The sequence below is a fragment of the Homalodisca vitripennis genome, chromosome X (genome assembly GCF_021130785.1).
Source record: "Homalodisca vitripennis isolate AUS2020 chromosome X, UT_GWSS_2.1, whole genome shotgun sequence".
In the NCBI taxonomy this organism is placed as follows: Eukaryota; Metazoa; Arthropoda; class Insecta; order Hemiptera; family Cicadellidae; genus Homalodisca; species Homalodisca vitripennis.
The window spans coordinates 43,854,362-43,873,293 of NC_060215.1; the positions used below are offsets into that span (position 1 = coordinate 43,854,362).

The 18,932-nt window shown below is 32.2% G+C and overlaps 1 protein-coding gene across 7 annotated transcripts in view; it reads left to right on the forward strand.

Moving 5' to 3' along the window:
• The window catches only part of LOC124368975 (tyrosine-protein kinase Fer), a 109,703-nt gene that overhangs the window by 86,033 nt on the left and 4,738 nt on the right, over positions 1-18,932 (forward strand). For 6 of the 7 annotated variants that reach the window (XM_046826557.1, XM_046826560.1, XM_046826562.1 and 3 more), the window contains 6 exons: positions 12,260-12,457; positions 13,253-13,429; positions 15,443-15,656; positions 16,220-16,372; positions 17,045-17,167; positions 17,836-17,958. In XM_046826557.1, coding sequence (XP_046682513.1) covers positions 12,260-12,457; positions 13,253-13,429; positions 15,443-15,656; positions 16,220-16,372; positions 17,045-17,167; positions 17,836-17,958 — 988 coding nt within the window. Of the gene's footprint in view, positions 1-2,584; positions 2,902-12,259; positions 12,458-13,252; positions 13,430-15,442; positions 15,657-16,219; positions 16,373-17,044; positions 17,168-17,835; positions 17,959-18,932 lie in introns of those variants that run through there. The other variant, XM_046826563.1, reaches the window with a different exon arrangement.

Below are 18,932 nucleotides of genomic sequence, written 5' to 3' on the forward strand. Positions count from 1 at the left end.
TATGAGGGCGTTTCTCTGTTCAATGGCTCTCCAGTCGTGCGAGGTTGCTGTCAGTCCTTGTAGTTTTACAATTGCGTGACATAACTGAAAATCCCGCGATATGTGAAGTGCGGTCGGTAATACGGGTTTCTGGGCTAAAAAGAATAAACCAACTAAGATTTACTGGCAACTTCGTGACATTTATGAGAATAATGTGATTACTTAAGGTCAAGTGTACAATGGTGCATTAGGTTTAAAAATGGCCGAACTAATGTGCATGTTGATGAATAAAGTGGACGGCTAAGCATTTTGACTGATGAAATTGTCTCAAAAGTCAATGAGAAGGTTAAAGAAGACCGCTGATTCACAATAACAGAACTCTCACTTAGTTTTCTTTAAATTTTAAGGAGATTTTTACACAAATTTTTATGCGAAAATTTTGTGCAAGATGGGTATCAAAGATGGGGTACAGAAGCCCATAAAAATCAGCTTATCGTTGATTCATTGACATTTTTGGACACTTACAAAAAGGACGATGGCTTGCTGCTCGATTGAATCATTACAAGAGACGAGACTTGGGTAAACCATGTGAAATGCAAAACCAAATTAGCCTATGGAGTAGGGGAGTTTTATGATGACATGGAACTGCGGGAAGGTGTCCTGGTGACCGGGTCGAAAACTCAGGCGGCAAAATTTTATAACGCTGGAATTTCAAAACTAGTTCACTGCTATGATAAGTGCCTAAATTTGTGTGGTGACTATGTTGAAAAATATTTTAGTTTCACTTTAAAATGTATATAATACAATATTTTTCTTATACTTTGTTTTTTACTTATATCAGAACGTAATCTACTTTCTGGATATCTCTTGTAAAATTAATTCTAAGTCCTCATATTTATCCACCAGACTTTCCTGTATATTTTAATGCGTCATCCAAAAGTTAACCCTTTTAACCCCGGCCATTCAATCAAGTGATGTGCCAGAAATCCCAAGCCATTTTCAGACAAAATGTAAGGGTTTTGTAAAAAATTCATAACTCAGTTATTTATTAAGATATTTAGGTAATTCTTTTTTTGTTTTTCCTTCTTTATACATGTAGCTTACAGAAATATACAAATAAAATTATTATTTTGAAAGAAATTTTTTTTACATACATATACATATATAAAAAATAAATAAAAATGAAAACATTTCAAGTTTGATCATGAAAACCATATAGATAAAAAATATTTTACACAAAAATACCCATTTACTTTATGATATATTTAATCCTTAATAAAAGAAAACAAAAATTATAGGCCTACCTTATTTACAAGTGGAGTAACATCAATTTTTGTAAAGCCGTGTACATTTTTCTTTTTGCCATTTCTGGGCAAGGCAATGTAACAAGACCTTTGAAATTCACAGTACTTAAAATAAACATAAAACCAAAGTTATTTCTGACAAAATAACTAAAAATGTTCATAATCTAAATTTTAAAAAAGTTTTTAAAACAATATTTTCCATCACTACAAATGTTTTAGCACTTGTGGTCACCAAAACAATTGGGGTCACTAATCACATCCACACTATTTGCAACTAGGTTACTAATTAGTGTATTTTCACTTACGGGAGACTTTGAACGATGTCTTTTACTCATTTTGAAATCAAACAAACAATAAACTAAACTTTAACTGCCGTACTTTACACCGCTTTAACCTAAAACTGTGAAGAAAACGGAATATTCACAACCACGTGATATACAGCTGTCTGCAACAAGCGTGAGCAGTCAGTCGAGACAAACTGCAATTGCTTAGTCACAGACTGACAAAATACGAAGTCAAACCATTACAAACTAATATATTTCGATGCAAAATATCTTTGTGCACAAATCTGTGAAATTTCAAAGCATTTGGTGAAATAGGTGGCCAGTAAAGTAATAAAAAGTGCACGTCCGCACTATACGGACATCGGGAGTTGACTCCATTTTTACGACGTCCGTATAGTACGGACGTCGGGGTTAAAAGGGTTAATATAATTTTTCTTATTGATATTGACGGGTGTTGAAACCACATCCAACACAGAAAAGTGTTCTAATTTATTCAAAAGCTTTGGTTTAATAAAATTATTAGCCATACTACTTATAATGTCCTTAGATCGTAGTTTACATTATTATATAATTCCCAATTAGAGAAAGACAGTTGAGTTTGGGGAGTCATAAATATGTGAAAATATTGTGTATCTGATATAAGAGGACTTATTTTTCCTCTAGTTAAAGCTCTTGTTTTAATGACAAAACTTTATTTAGAATTAGGAGTTGCAACTCTCCCCATTCCTGCTTTTTTTAGTATAAAATCAAATTAAAGTTCACTTCTTCAATTAAGGCTTAAAATAAATAGTATTGATTAAAATATTAATTTGATAACATTAATTACTTATAATGTTTTCAATGTATTATTTAACAATGTAATATTATGAATGTTATGAAGATCTCAATTTAATGAAAATAGTCATTACAGATTAAGTCTTGGCTGGTCCTGAGCAGTAGCTATCCTTGGTAGGATCAGATAAAACTTCTTAAAATAAATATTGCAGTGAAATATTTACACCAGTCAGTGTTCTAACTTGCTGATAAGATATGGCTGGTTTACTTGCTGATAAGAAACCACAATCTAATAAAAAACCACAATCTGCAATCCACAATCTACAATCTTGGGGAATAGATTTCGGTCTTTGGTTTCAGAGGGAGGACAAACTCTGTATCCAGTACAGCTCTACAAAATATAAGTCCCAAAGTAAAAAGTACATTATTCAAAATTCACATACTTTTAACATATAATATTAATTTCTATGATTTAATTTTGTTTTAATTCAATGTGCCATATAAAACAATAGTTAGAGGATTCAGAACATTGTATAAAAATGGGGTCTTCAAAGTCTTGTGTAAGTAAAACTTAAATCTTAAAGTATTAAATAAGAGTTTACGTTTTAAGGTTTTAATTCTAATACTTATCTGATTTTAAAATATTAAAATACTTTAATATATCCTGGAGACACTATAATAAACTATCTTGAATAAAATATTAGAGGCTTAAGTTACTGCACTTTACTATTCCAACCATTCTCAACATTTTTCTAACCAATTTTTATCTCAAGAAAATTCACTCCACAAAAATATTTATATCTGTAGGACCACATATAACAAAGATATAAAGTAAGTACTTGATTGTCTAACTTAAACTGTGAAGAACACAGGAGATAAGCAAGTGGTCTTTGATACAGATGCAATATAACAATAAATGATAACTTTTGGTTTTAATTTTATAATTATCATTATATACAGTTCAAACAATGTTTTTAGTTTTTGGTTTATAGAAAAAAAATAAAATGAGGCAGTAAATAAAAATATATTTGATTCCACAAAGTACTCTTTAATATATGTCAACAGTTTTTATTGATCTTTTAAAATCAGTTTTTTTGTCTAATATCAATTAAATTACATCTTCCCTTACATACATATTACAGGTGGGTAGAAGTAAAAGTAAAGTAAAGTAAAGATGTCTTATTTTATCAGGCAAAGTTAGGGCTAAGAAGCCCTCTCTAACACTTAACCTGGGGACCAACGACTTAAAGGTGACTACCCAACCACCACCAATGGCCGAGCGGGCATGCTGCTTGTAAGGATAGGATCACTCAGTGGTCACTCATCCAAGCAGCAGCCACACTCGGCGTTGCTTGCTCCGGTTATCTTAATCGTTGTACCCACTACACTGTGCTATTCCTATTCTCAATACCAAGATCCCTTGATTCTAGATACTAAGGTATATGTAGCGTGTGAAAGATGTAAGCTGCGTTGAAAAAACAACTCAAGAAATTAAATCAAAACTTAGCTGGAGTTAATAGTCAGGTTATTGTCATGGCTTTTTTATAACACTGGTGAGTCAATAAAAATTGCATAGGAATCAAGAACAAAGTATTAATCCATAGTAGGATTTATGCTCATAAAAAAGAATTTCTCAGGTACAAGCTATCAATCACATAGTAAGTCTTCACCAAGATGACTTAAATCGTATTTAATTCTGTCATAATACTGATCCAAGAGTTTTTTTATTACGCTGGTCATTAGTAATGTTATAATTTTATTGTTTCTGATGTATTATTTGGCTTTTAGTAATTTAAATCAGTATTAGATTTGAAAACTGCTGAACTGAAATAAAACTCCCATACATTCCCTTTGCTCATTCTGAATGAGGCTATCACTAGAAGACATGAACTAAATCCAAGATTTAAATCATTATATAATTTAGTAACTGAAGATATACACTTGATTATTTCCACTATACATTAGCATGCCTTATCTGAGATTTTGTGGTTATCGAAACCATTATTGACTTTGAGTATGAAATGAATATCGTCCGAGAAAAGAATGTATTTTTGTTAGAGTTTTAGTTTGCAACCAAATCTCACAATTGGTATTTTAAATTGTTTTTAGTTGAATTTTCTGATCACCAAAACCCATGAAAACATATGATGTGTAATTTAATGCAATGTTTAAAAACCTAATCTGTCAGAATCATATGGTTCAGAAATAAACAGTTTTCAATTTTTACTCTGCAGTTCTTGGATAACATAAAAAAATTGTACAAAACATTTTGAAATAATCTTTTACTCGGTTATCCCAGTAAATATGAGATTTTACATGACTTGTCAAAGGAAACAAAGTCTCACAAGTATATTCGTATCAAATTCTAGCAGTTCAAGATCCACTAGACCCAAGCAGCGAGTAGCTTACTGCTATTGGTCTCGGCAGTTCACAGCAACTTTTGGTCGCATATATATATATGCAGGGTGTATATTATGTCTGGAAACACCCAAATATATCCTTTAATAATTTAAATATAAAATTTGAAACCTCTTACAATCGTGATAGAGATTGGGCATCTACTTTTTGGAACAATGTTTTGTTATGTCACACCAACGGGGGACGTCCTGCCGAGGGTATCGTGAATATTCTTAATGGAAGCCTATACCTTGTGATACATAATTTTAAAGGTAATAGCTTACTGAATTGAATGCCACAAACCGCATCTCAAAGGATTATTCTATCAGAAAATAGAGCATTTTTAGTATTGAAAATTTACTGATGTTCAACAATGTAATTTTAAACATGGTTCTTGCCACAAAAATGTGTTACACTAATTTTTTAGCATTTTTTTAAATGTTCAATTAAAATAAACAATTTATTTTTAGCTGGTTTCATTAGTACAAATTTACCAGTTTTTTATTACAATGAATAAAAACTTATGAGTCACTTTCTCTGATTACTTATGAATCTGTACTTGGTGTTTTCCAGTCAGCGAGGAAGGTTTAAAGAGACAAAGGTCACTAGCCTATGAGAAACATTATTGTGTTATTAATCATCTGGTCTACAGGTTTCAGTTTGTTGACGCATGGAGCTTTCACTAGACAGGTCTAAGCTTGGGAATTACAAATGGACAAAGGTCATATCATTCCTGTCGAGTTAATCAGTGTCTCTGAAGCATTGCTGTCAACAAGTTATCTAATTACAGTAGTTCAGTTTTTATTTGGCATTTTAATGGAATTGTCTGAAAGAGAACGAATTACTCTGTTGATGATGCGAGGATATGGCGATCGTCAAAGATCTTATCGGGAAGTTTGTAATTTGTTTAATGACACTTTCCCAGAAAGGAATCCCATAAGTGTTTCAACAATATCAAAAACTATTGAGCGTTTTGAAATGACAGGGAGTGTACGTAATCGGCCAAAGTCGGGTAGGATACAATCTGCAACAGATGAAGAACATGCACTAGATGTTTTGCAAACATTTATTGAAGACCCACATACATCGCTCAGAAAAGCTGCACAGCAACATGATATGCACCCTATGTCTGTGAGTAAGATTTTGAAAATTAATAAATACAAACCATTTAAAGTTCATTTAGTCCAACAGTTAAGTGAGGATGATTACGACAGAAGAGTTGAGTTTTGTGAACTTGTGATGCGCAAATGTGATGAACAATAGAGATTTTCTGACCAACATACTATTTTCTGATGAGGCAACTTTTTTCCTAAATGGCAATGTTAACAGGCACAATTGCCGTTACTGTTACTGGGCTAGTGAAAACCCACATTGGATTACTGAGTCCCATTCACAGCAACCACAAAAACTGAACGTATGGTGTGGAATTTTAGGTAACAAAATTGTTGGACCCTTTTTTCATCAATGGAAATTTAAAATGCCGAACTTTACTACAATATGTTCCAAAATGAAATAATCCCAGCTATTCAAATTGCATCAGGAGAATACTTTGATAATGTATGGTTTCAGCAGGATGGTGCTCCACCCCATTATGGGAGACAGGTAAGAGAGTATTTGGATTTAAGGTTTCCTCATAAATGGATTGGCCGAAGAGGAGAAATCGAATGGCCTCCAAGATCTCCGGATTTGTCACCAATCGATTATTTCCTATGGGGTCATTTAAAATCCAATGTTTTATAGAAGAAAGCCTCATAATTTGGAAGACCTAAGAAACAGGATTATAGAGGAGATTGCTTTGATAACTGAAGAAATGTTAGGCAACTCTGTCGAATCATTTTACACAAGATTGGCTCATTGTCAAACCGTAGAAGGAACACAGTTCGAACAATTGCTTTGAACACCAAATGCAGGTAAAACGTTTGTTGTAAAAACTTTTCTAACAGCATACATTATTTTTTTATTTGTAATAAGAAATCAATAACATAAGTATTTCCATAATTGTGCTGTAATAAAAACTGGCAAATTTCTGCTAATAGAACCAGCTTAAAATGAAATTTTTGTTTTATTTAATTGAACATTTAAAAAAAAATGCTAAAAAATTAGTGTAACACATTTTGTGGCAAGAACCATGTTAAAATTACATTGTTGAAACATCAGTAAATTTTCAATACTAAAAATGCTCTATTTTCTGATAGAATAATTCCCTTGAGATGCGGTTTTGTGGCATTCAATTCAGTAAGCTTATTACCTTTAAAATTATGTATCACAAGGTATAGGCTTCCATTAAGAATATTCACGATACCCTCGGCAGGAACGTCCCCCGTTGGTGTGACATAACAAAACATTGTTCCAAAAAGTAGATGCCCAATCTCTATCACGTTTGTAAGAGGTTTCAAATTTATATTTAAATTATTAAAGGATATATTTGGGTGTTTCCAGACATAATATACACCCTGTATATATATATATAGAAAAAACTATAGAATTTTCCAATCGAGGCAATACCAAGATATCTAGAAGGCTGGATAATCAGGGATTGGTTAGTGGAACCAGCTGTATTTATTTGTGTAGTTTCTACAAAATTTGAATCATTTCTTGTATACTAATATAAAACTTGTAAAGAAGATTTTATATTACTTATCTATTACTACAGAAGCATGGTTGAGCTTAAACAATGGTTGCATTTCAGCACTCACAAAATGCCAGTTTCTTCTGAATGGTAACGTTTATGGTTGTTTGTCATGTGTTTGTTTGCCTGTTCAAAACAATTTGATTTTTCTTTAGCCCATTACCTTACTGCCATGCAATTTTAAACATATCATACTTCTCCTATTATTTTTCCACTGAAGGTCAGCTGCTACCAATGTTCTTGATTTAGTATTGGCTGTAGTCTGTGTTGTTTCCAAATCAAATAACCAAGCTCTCTAGAACGATTTCTTCAATTGGAATACAGAGCTTGTTTTTAGTTTTTTTTCTTTAGTAGTTTCACCTAAAAAATATAATAACAATTCAAATATTTACGAAAGTTTTCATATTAAATTTTTAAATTAAATGTTACATGTATGTAGGGGTTAAAGTAAAATGTCTAGTTTGCAAAAAATTTACACTTTTTCAATATAATTAAAACATTATAACACAGTTAAAAATTAGTTACATCAAAGCAATAAAATTTATTGTAGTGCAGTCAGTCAAATTTATAATAAAAAACAATTTTTATTGGTTTTAAAGAATCTGGAAAAATGCAGTATGACGGTAAAATTAAAATATTTGGAGTTTTGAATAAAATTTAAATATATGTGCACTGCCATGTATTTCCTAAACAAAAATAACTGTAAAGTTTGAATTGACATATTTGATTATGATTGATTTAAAAGTTCCAACTTAAATGTTATTTTAGTCGAAAATTGACTGTTAGGCATCAATTATTTAAAAATAAATCACTCTTAGGAGTGGTCATGTCTCGTTCATCAGACCAGTGATTAACAGGTAGCTGGTGATTACCCAATACTGTTTAGTTTCACTTACAATTAAAAGCTATTAAAATAATGGTCAGTAATTCTTTATGGGTTGCAATAAAAGCTTAGAACCTCATGTTTCCAATAATGACAGTTTTCAATATCCGATCATCTGATCTTATTCATGCAGAAAGATATCCTGTACATGCATCAGTCAACATTTGTTGGTTGCAGCTTATAGGGTTAAATAGGTTTTAAAAGAAAAATCATACTATGTTTAATGTGTAGACAAATACATTCTTTATTAACAAACTTAATTTAAGTGGGGTTTTGTCATTTAAAAATAGGTTTCCATAATAGTATTTTTAAAATTGTGTATTTTAAATTAATTTACAAATTTACTTATTAATAATTCATAAACACATGGTATATAAAAACTGTATATTTAATGTTATTTAAAAGAAATATTCCTTTCAAAATACAAACAGTAGGACCAGCATAGTAAAATACAAGAATTGGAAAAAATATAGTAAATACCTTGTAATGTTTTTGTTAGTACAAAACTCAGTTTCCAGTGAGGTACATGGTAAGCTAATGGGTTAACAGTAGTTTTGTGGCATGAAGATTACAATGTACTTTTCAGATTAACAATAATTTAACTGAATGCATTACAAAGTTAAAGTATGTATCGTCACTACACTTAATTATGGATCAAAAGGCTCAAGTCTATAGGTAATGTTGTAAAAGTCTAACAAAATAAATGAGAACAAAAAGCTTTGATCGTTACAATTAAATCAATTCCTGTAACACGTTATTTGTCGTACAGTGGTTGCTATCTTTACCATCTGTTTAAAACTGAAGAGAAAAGAGGTAAGGATGTTGAAGCATTAGCCAAACAACATTTTGTGTTTTGGTAATATTTTCATGTTGTATAGTATACACGATTTTTTGCCATGCCAGAAAATGTTACTTAAAGCAAGCCCATAATAAGAATACACCTACAGCTAGATTACAGCCTGACTTGTACCTGTCATAAAGTGAGAGGAAGGTCCAAAATTGATGTTTTAGGTAGTGTTTTCTGGCATGGTAAATACGTGAAGCAGAATTAATCTAGGCTTGTGAAATGCTTGTTTGCGTGTTCATGAAAATGCAGTTTCATCACCATACACTTGGATAGTAGTAACAGGGCAGGACCGTACTCAGACTGGTTTTTTCGGACAAATTTACCGGGGCCCGCCTATGTCTATTTGGAGGGACCGTGGTGCAGCATGACGGGGCCCGGCCGAATACTTTTCCCGGGGCTTGCCAAAGCTGAGTACAGCCCTGGCTGCTGGTTACAGACAGATTGCAAAGATCACGTTTAATGCAAAGATCACGTTTAAGACAGATCAATGTTTTGCAGGGACTGGAAAAATTTTAGTAATTGAAGCTTTTTAAACTTGCCTATTTTGTCTAGATTTTAAAAACATTGACTTGGTATTTATAATTTAAAGATTATGGAAGTGTATTGACGATTGCTTTCTGTCAAAATTAATGAACCACAGTAGTTTGTATATATTTCTGTTTTTTGCGAGTATCTTGTATGTATGTATTATTTTTATAAAAATGTGTCCAATATGTAAGTTTTGTGTAACTAACATTAGTTATACATATATATATATATATATATATATATATATTTATATATATATTTTTAAACATAATGTGGTCTTTGGTCATTACAAAGATTATTCAAATAACCTGTGATATCTATAACTTGTACCAACTAGTGGATTTACCAGTATAGTATGTTCGTACTCCTACATCCTACAGTTTATTTAAAATCATATTACTTAAACAATTGATCTACAACACTAAATACACACAAACACACACATAGCAGTGGTAACCAATCATTCTCATTATAAAACCTCCTCCAGAGTCACATACATTAATCTTAATGCTAGGTGTTTTGAAGAAGTTTTTCATCATACAAGTGATTTGTTGATCATTTCCAAGTCAAGTGCTTTGAAGTGCCTCTACAGGGAGCTGGGCGCTTGAGTCCAAAATCCTCGAATGATCTTGGTGGTGGCTTTATCAACACACTCTGCTTTGTGTTGCTGTCATATGGAAAATTTTAAAACTATTTATGAAATGATGGATTATCAGTAATGTTATCCTTGTTTGCTCATGTTGTCTGCTTTTTCCTGCTACCTAGGAGTAATATGTTCAACAATTTGTCCATCACTTTATTGACAGTGATGTATCCATTTTTTATACCAACTTGTATTGATGTCTTACATTATTTGAAATTGTAATTTGATTGGAATTATTTACAACTTGTTATAGCTACTTTCCCGAGCGGCCACATTGATTCAAACCCAATAGTGCCAGAATCAGAGTAATTGGACTGGTAAATGGTTAATGTGTGTGATTTGTTTAATTCAGCATTGCATATTTTGTCACTCCAACGTCCTAAAATATAGTTTTTAATCATACCATTAATTGTACTTCTAATCATGGAAATCTACGAAAAGCCATAGATCCATCATTTTTGATAACAGCTACACCCATTTCAACTGGTCCTACCAGGTCCCTGATGTGTGAATCATATAGATATTTATATTTCTTTACCAACATAAAATTCTGCCTGAAAGCCAAGAACTAAATCTGTTTTCTCATCAACCCTATCCATGAGGTAAGCCACCCATGGGAACTTTATACAGGAAAGAAGGAAACAAATGGTCAGAATTCTGGCAAAAGATACATCCATTGTTTCGTTTAAATATTTACCTAATTGACAATGTAAAATTGTATTTTTGTTGTTGTACATAGTCACTTGGCAGGTCACAGAATTCATCATAAGCGTGGGCACCACATTATAGCCACTGTAGGAAGTTGAAACTATGGGGCAACCAAGTGACATTCAGCATGTAGGTGAATCTGCCAGAGCTTTAGATACTGCATGAGGTCATGTAATTCACCCAATTATCACATTTGTGACAACTGGTTGAAGTATAAGAGAGTTGATATTGTATGTATTAAGAACCCTTCTTCCCCACTCTTCCTCTCTTTCACACTAATATCTCCAGTCTGATTATTTGTATGTAACAGGCACTGTAAATACATTCTGTATTTACAATTGAATAATTGGTTCAAAAATTAATTCATCCTTATTGACATTTACGAAGACAAATCATTACTGTTAAAGATTCTGTAAGCTTATTGATCCACACAAAAGTAATATGTTAATAGGTTCGCAAAGTTTTAAATCATTTGTATATTCCATATTATTTGCTGATCTACAACTTTTAGAAATGATTTCTATAAATATGAAATGAGAGGAGAATACCTGATAATCCAGTGCAGTACACAGCAAGTGAAACTAAATTGTTTTGTTTTACCTTTATTTGTTAACGATTATATGTTTTAAAATACTGTGTCGTATTTATATCATATAAATTTATAAAATTAATTCTGCAATAATTGTATATTATTTCAAATGTATCCATTGATATACAATACCAGAATATATTTTTAATATTTGAGTACTTTATAAAAAATTTCCAAAAAACCAAATATTTTCAACTTTTATAAAAATTATCGATAGGTTTATTACAGTGCAAACTAATCTACCCATATCATTAATAGTATGAATTCAGCAAATAGTTTTCAAAATAGTTTTAACAAAACTTTTAGGTATTTACCAATAAGTACATAATGTCAGAACACAACTTATCCATAGAAAGTATCATCACATTTCAATGAAGTTGTGATTGTTAGTGAAACATCTCCACAAAGATTTTTCAATATGGTCTAAATTAATTAACAAATAAATTTTCCTTGTTAAAGTTTTCATTAAAATTGCTTAAAGTTTACCTAGTAGAGTCACCTGTTCATTTTCTAAAACTTCCCTCTCATTATCCCTTTCCTCTTTGTTTCTTTTTATAGTGTTGACAATGCTCCAAAAACTTTACTTTCTGGATGTTACTTCACATAAAGGATAGTAGCTACAATTTATAAATTGTTGATATTCTGCAGTTACATAGTGAGCTACAAGAATTGTAAGACTGTGCTGCTTTTGTAGATAGGGTCATCAACTCGGTCATTGGTGGATGAGGAATGGTTCCACGGAGTCCTGCCAAGGGAGGAAGTGGTCCGACTGCTCACCAGAGAAGGTGACTTCCTAGTAAGAGAGACTACAAGGAACACAGAACACGAGATGGTGCTCAGCGTTTGCTGGGGAGGTGTGAGCAAACACTTCATCGTTCAGACAACTCAGGAGGTAAGTGGTTCAACTGCTCACCAGAGAAGATGACTTCCTAGTGAGAGATACGAGAAGAAACTCTGAACACAAGATTGTGTTCAGTGTGTGCTGGATTTGTTTATCAATTTTCTACTACGAAGCAACCTTTTCCACCTGTGCATGGTTCCTGTAACCGGTGTTATAAAACACGCGGAAGAATCAAGAACTGGAATATGGTATTGGGCTGAGGACACAGAAATGTTTAATGTTCACCACCATCCTGACAAGCATCTGATGATCAGGAGTCCTTCTTCTCTGATGAAAATATCTTGGTGTCCAATACTGCCAGTAAATATGAGATTGGTCTTAAAGGGTAAGCCAAACCGGAAGGAGGATCATGCTAAAGAAGTGTCTTGTCCTAACCAATTCCCTCCCAACAGAAAGTTCCTTAGCCGAAGGTATCAGATTTGGGAACTGGTACACAACGATGGTGCCATTTGTCATTTTGATAGGAAGGGTGCACTCAGTTTGTCAATTTCCAGTTTTTATAGTTTCCAAATAATAATGGAGAATGCACCTGAGTGGTAACCTTCTAGTTTGAAACTTATTGAATGCTGCTGTCCGGTTCTGCAATCGATGCAGTGCATTCTATATTAAGTACTATTGAAATATAGAGCATCTATACTGTACACACTAGCAATTCATGCACGTTTTATACTGTCTATTATCTTGAGATAGGTCAATTTAGCAGTTGTCAGGTTAGGCTGTGCTATTTATTTCCTCTTCTTGTACTTAAAATGTTCACAGTGTAAGCTGATGTGAATGTGTTTGAAGGGCCAGTACAGGTTCGAGGGACCGGCGTTCCCGACGATACAGGAACTGATCTTGTACCAGCACCAGAGTGGACTGCCTGTCACCAGTCGGTCAGGAGCAGTCCTGCGTCAACCCATTGCACGGGAGGTGTGGGAGCTGAACAATGATGACTTGCTGCTACTTGACAAGATTGGCAGGGTAAGTTTTGCTCACACTTCTGGGAGTATTTAATTCATAACAGTTTTTATTGGAAATGATTCAGGAGGTAGTAATGCAATTTGAGTGTAGCAAAATTGCAAAACAATAATGAAATGTCTGAAAGGCCACATGTAGCAGGCTGCTTTAAAAAAATAATAAAATAAAATTTCCTGTGTCTTGGCTCCACTACGATTTTCTCATTGACTTTTCTGTATTATACCCTCCTTCTGTATTACACCTTCCGTCACATGTTTCAGTGTAATTTATATGTTGAATGCACTACTTTATCTATGATTTTGAAAGTTGAAATTCATAACACTCACAAAGTTCATACTGTAATTAATTCAACCTCATGTATTATGGATACCATAACATGAAATTTACACAATTACTAGGATAATATTCCATATTTTTGCATTAATTTTTGGCTAGTTAGAATTAAGATGACAGGAAAACACAAACTGATTTTAATCTTTAAATGATTTCTCTCAAATTAATTAATCCCGCAATTAATAATTATGGCAGTTTTTCATCCATCATCATCTGTAACATCAGGCCTAAGCCTAGCCCTGCCGGCTAACCTGTTCCTACCATTGATATTTAGCCTATCTCTGTCTTCCTCAACTAATCCTACTTCAACGTCGTCTTTATCATCAATGTCACTTATAACAATACCGTCTTCAGATAAAATGAAGTCTGGGTCTAAATTATCGCCATTTCCGCCATTTTACAACACTTCATTACAAATAACTTACGAGTATAATATATCTGTAAGACAAAAATACAGTATATATTTATCCTAAACATTTATATTTCGAAAGGAATAAGATTAAATCCAAACAAGCACTGCCCCACAACACACAACACAATTGTAGATTGCACAACACGCCAGCGCCATTGTGAGACGTCGTGGTTATAAACAAAACATCAGCTGTCTTAGAGACAATAGACAATAGACAATGAATTATAAAATAAATCCCCTGCAAATTAGAGTATAAAGTATATAAATAAACATTCAAAAGGTTACTGAAATGCATATAGAGTAAAATAATACGAAGATAGACAATTTAGAACAGAAAATACGTATTATAACCTAATGTCGGACTGAGTCCGGCACTGGAGCGGAACAAGAAATTTGCGATGTCGGATTCAATTCGCCTATGGAGTGCAAAACGTTAAATTGAGTCAGGATCTATAAAAATTTGTGAGATAAAAAGGTAGAGAGAAACCAAGACTTACACTTCAATAAGACAACATTCAACCTAGACAGACGAAAAGTAGTAGGAAATTAGTTGGGCCATTTTATTGAGGCAACATAAAAACACTATTTTTCTTCTTTCTTTCCTTTTTTATATCTATGAGATATAGTACTATTAAGTAGAAACTGGTGTACACACCTCCTCTTGTCACTCGATAGCCAAATTTTCTTTGTTGCTTCACTGGATTGTTTGCAACCAATAATGATTTTAATTTGCAATTCAATGTTTGGGCTGTTTATAATCGCCAAAAATTACTTATGCTATTCAGTCTTGTAATTTTTCACGATTGCAGAGTTCTATTTAATTGCATAAAATCCAGGTTGAGACCCATTTTGTTGGCAAAAATCAGGGATCGATTTCAAAATTCTGTAGATCTGGTAATTGAAGGACCTCTCCCACCATTTCTGGTCAAAACAAATTGTGATTCAGTTTTTTTGATCCTTTTCGGTATTTTTCATGGCACGAGATTAGGGTAGTCTTTAGTTCTTTGAATTTTTGAGTTACTTGCACACCCACTAATGAAGTATTAAGTAAAATGAAGTAACAACATGTTTAATTAACAACAATGTAAGTTTAATTTTCTTGTTATTGCTGCACTTCCCAAATATAAACCTACAGAATAAAAGAGCCACCACATAAATATGGGAGTGTAAGTGAGTGATTTCAAGCTAGAAAATATGTTCTACTCCAAAACATATTTGGGGTATATTTTGGTCACTACATGGATCTTACATTTCTAAATATATTTTCACAGGGAAACTTTGGAGATGTCTACAAAGCACGGTTGCGAACAACCAACCAAGAGGTAGCTGTGAAGACTTGTAGGGTAACCGTTCCTGATGAACACAAACGCAAGTTCCTCCAGGAGGGAAGGATACTTAAACAGTACGACCACCCAAACATCGTCAAACTCATTGGCATCTGCGTTCAAAAACAGCCCATTATGATAGTTATGGAGCTGGTTGTTGGTGAGTAGGGTTGACAATTAACTGTTTGGATGGCAAATTAATGTATAAATTCTCACAATGTCTTCATATCTTATCCCACCTCTTCTGATGATTAATATAGTTCTGTAGTATGGTAGTGATAATGTAAAAAATCAATATCATTATTATAATTATCATAAAATAATCATCACTTCATAAACTTTTCTTTTCAAGTATATAAAAGAGATTTGATGCTATGTATGCAAAGATAACAAATCATCATCTTTCAACTCCAGTATCAGAAAAGTCTCTGCCTGACTTCCTCCATCTTCCTCACTTCTCTATTCCTCAATAAGTCATTTCTTCTAGTAACGTTGTTCTTTGTATACTGTTTTCATTCTATTCTCATATTATCTTCTTTGGTAACTTACGTTCCCACATCTTCTCACACTTCAACCATTCTCTCTTGATCTCCTTCCTAACAGCAGTTCTTGTATGGCAAATATAATAAACACTTTTAATAATTATACTTTAATAATGATAACTTTACCTTATAATAATTATAAGATAAAGTTAAAATTTATGTTATTATTGTTGATTTTCAGGAGGATCATTACTGACATTTCTGCGCAACAATGCAACAAACCTGGCACTGAAGCAGCAGTTGTTGATGTGTAAAGACACGGCAGCAGGGATGAGGTACCTGGAAAGCAAGAACTGTATACACCGGGACTTGGCTGCTAGAAACTGTCTTGTCAGTAAGTTACATTAGGAATAACTTACCATTCAGGCATCGCTTCAGAGTTGATGGGTGTAGCAGGTTTATCTGTGCTACAGATGAAACTACTAGGTAGATCTGTATCATACATAAAGCTCCAAGAAGATCTGTGTATATCAGTATCAGTGTATACTGTTTCTAAGTAGACTTGTCTTAGGTAAAATCTCCAATTGGGCCTATCTCTATTGTAGGAAAGCTTGCTGCTTCTATCAACTCTGAACTAAAAAAAATGTTTTTTGACAAATAAGATTTTTTACAATAGATTCTTGATTATGGTTTATTAAAAGAACTTAATTAATTTTGCTAAATTAAATAACAATTATTTAAATAAAAATGTGAATTTCAGACTAAAAACATTTTCTTTTATTTATATTATTTTGTTGTGTTAAGACATAAAGTTAAACATTCACAAAAATTAAAAACTAATAAATATGTAGCAATGAACATGCCACAGTCAAACTTAAAAACATAACAAGTTGTAATTAAAAAAAAAACTGAAAATACATACATATGTAAGTCCACACTTGTAAAATTAAAATAGTTCTAAACCATTTCACTGCACACAACCAGACGCACTATACAATGAGTGAGCACCAATTGCTATGTCTGTCTATCATTATTAAAAACCTGAAGTTTTTTCTGGTGTTTACAGGCTCAGACAACACAGTGAAGATCTCAGATTTTGGTATGTCAAGGGAAGAGGAAGAATACATTGTTTCAGATGGGATGAAACAAATACCCATCAAGTGGACTGCTCCAGAAGCACTCAACTTTGGTACAGAATATAACTCATGTATAGTAAAAAAACATAAAAAGATCACATCACAAGATCAGATTAAGCGTACATTACAACTGATATGAATTTAAGCTAAACATACCGGAAAATGTCACAAAATTTATCCAATGGATGGCAGAATCTCTGTGGACAAAATTATTTTTCATAGGCACGGGGTGGATTCTGATCGAACTGTTCAATTGATTTTAAAAGTAAAAATTTTAAAAAACACTTGAAAAATATTGCTCACAAAATGACCTGAAAATGTTCCTTTTTCAAATGTAAATAGAAGTTTTATACAGCAATTTTATTATTAAATATAAAATAATTGTTCTGCTTCTACACATCAAATTCTGTAATCATCTAGTTTACACACTACATTTCAAAATTAAAACCATAGATAATTAATGTTGGCTAAGTTTGGAACTAATCCCAGCAGTTTAGTCTTACTCTATGGTTCATGTTATTATTTACATAATGACTAGTGCAAACATTCCCCCATTCCTAATGCAATTTCTCAAATTGCTCCTAGCAAGTTTTAGGTTATTTACCCTACGCCCAACTAAATAAAGCTTTTTCCTTCCAAACTCTTATCATTGTTAGGAAAAGTACTTTTAAAACCAGTACCAACCATATTGAACCATTGTAAGATTATTTTTTGATTCCAGGCAAGTATACAAGCTTGTGTGATGTCTGGAGTTATGGTGTTTTGACTTGGGAGATTTTTGCCAAAGGAGGAACTCCCTATCCTGGCTACAGCAACTCAAAAGCTAGAGAAAAAATTGATCAAGGTATTTACACAGAAATCATTTAGCAAAACAATAAATGTATAAAGATAGGATTTTAGGATAGCACCATAGAACAAAACTATATGAACGAATAGGTTACCATTTTTGTGATTTTTCAGTAAGTAATTATGTATGCATTAAAACCAACAGTAGGATATGTATGCAATAAAGGTGTGCTATTAGCAAAATTTGAGGTCTAATTGAATCATTTAGTATGCTTTAAAGTAAAATATAAAATATTTCTAAACAATCTAGCTGAATAATTGATTATAATTTGAATAACATAGATTAGTCATATAATTTATATATATCTTACACTAATATAAAAATTAAATATTATATTAATAATAACGGGGATAATAATATTAATAAAACTTTAATCCATTACTGATTGTTACAAGATATTTTTACTGTTACATTTTCTTAGTAAAAACAAATTGTGATTACATTTACCTTTAGATATGTGCATTGTTTACTGTTCTATTATTATGTTTTAGCTTTAGTTTTATTCTTATTCATGTTTTATTCTTGTAATATAATATTCACTAAATATAATATTTATTCTAGAGAAACAAAATAAATGAGGAAATCAACAAGTTTGTCAAAAATTGCAAAAATGCTTTTGAAACCATTCTTCTGACTTTTTTACATTATATTGCTCAAGTAAAAAAAAAACATTTCCTACCAGTTTTCAGCTAAATAAACTGCTACAGACAAATTGTGTTAATAAAACCAAGTAAAAACCTTTGGTTGCTAATCTTTCTTTTGCAAGTTTGAGTCAAAAGTCATTAAAATCAGTTTTAGAATTATTTATGAATAATTTTGTATAATTTTGTGTTCATTACTTTTTTCCTTATTAAACATAACAAAATAGATATTTTTAAATTTAATTTTAATAAAAAATATATATAAAAAAACTTGTTATACTGTATCTATATACTTATCTAATAGTTTTATTTCATTTAATGCCAATCTTC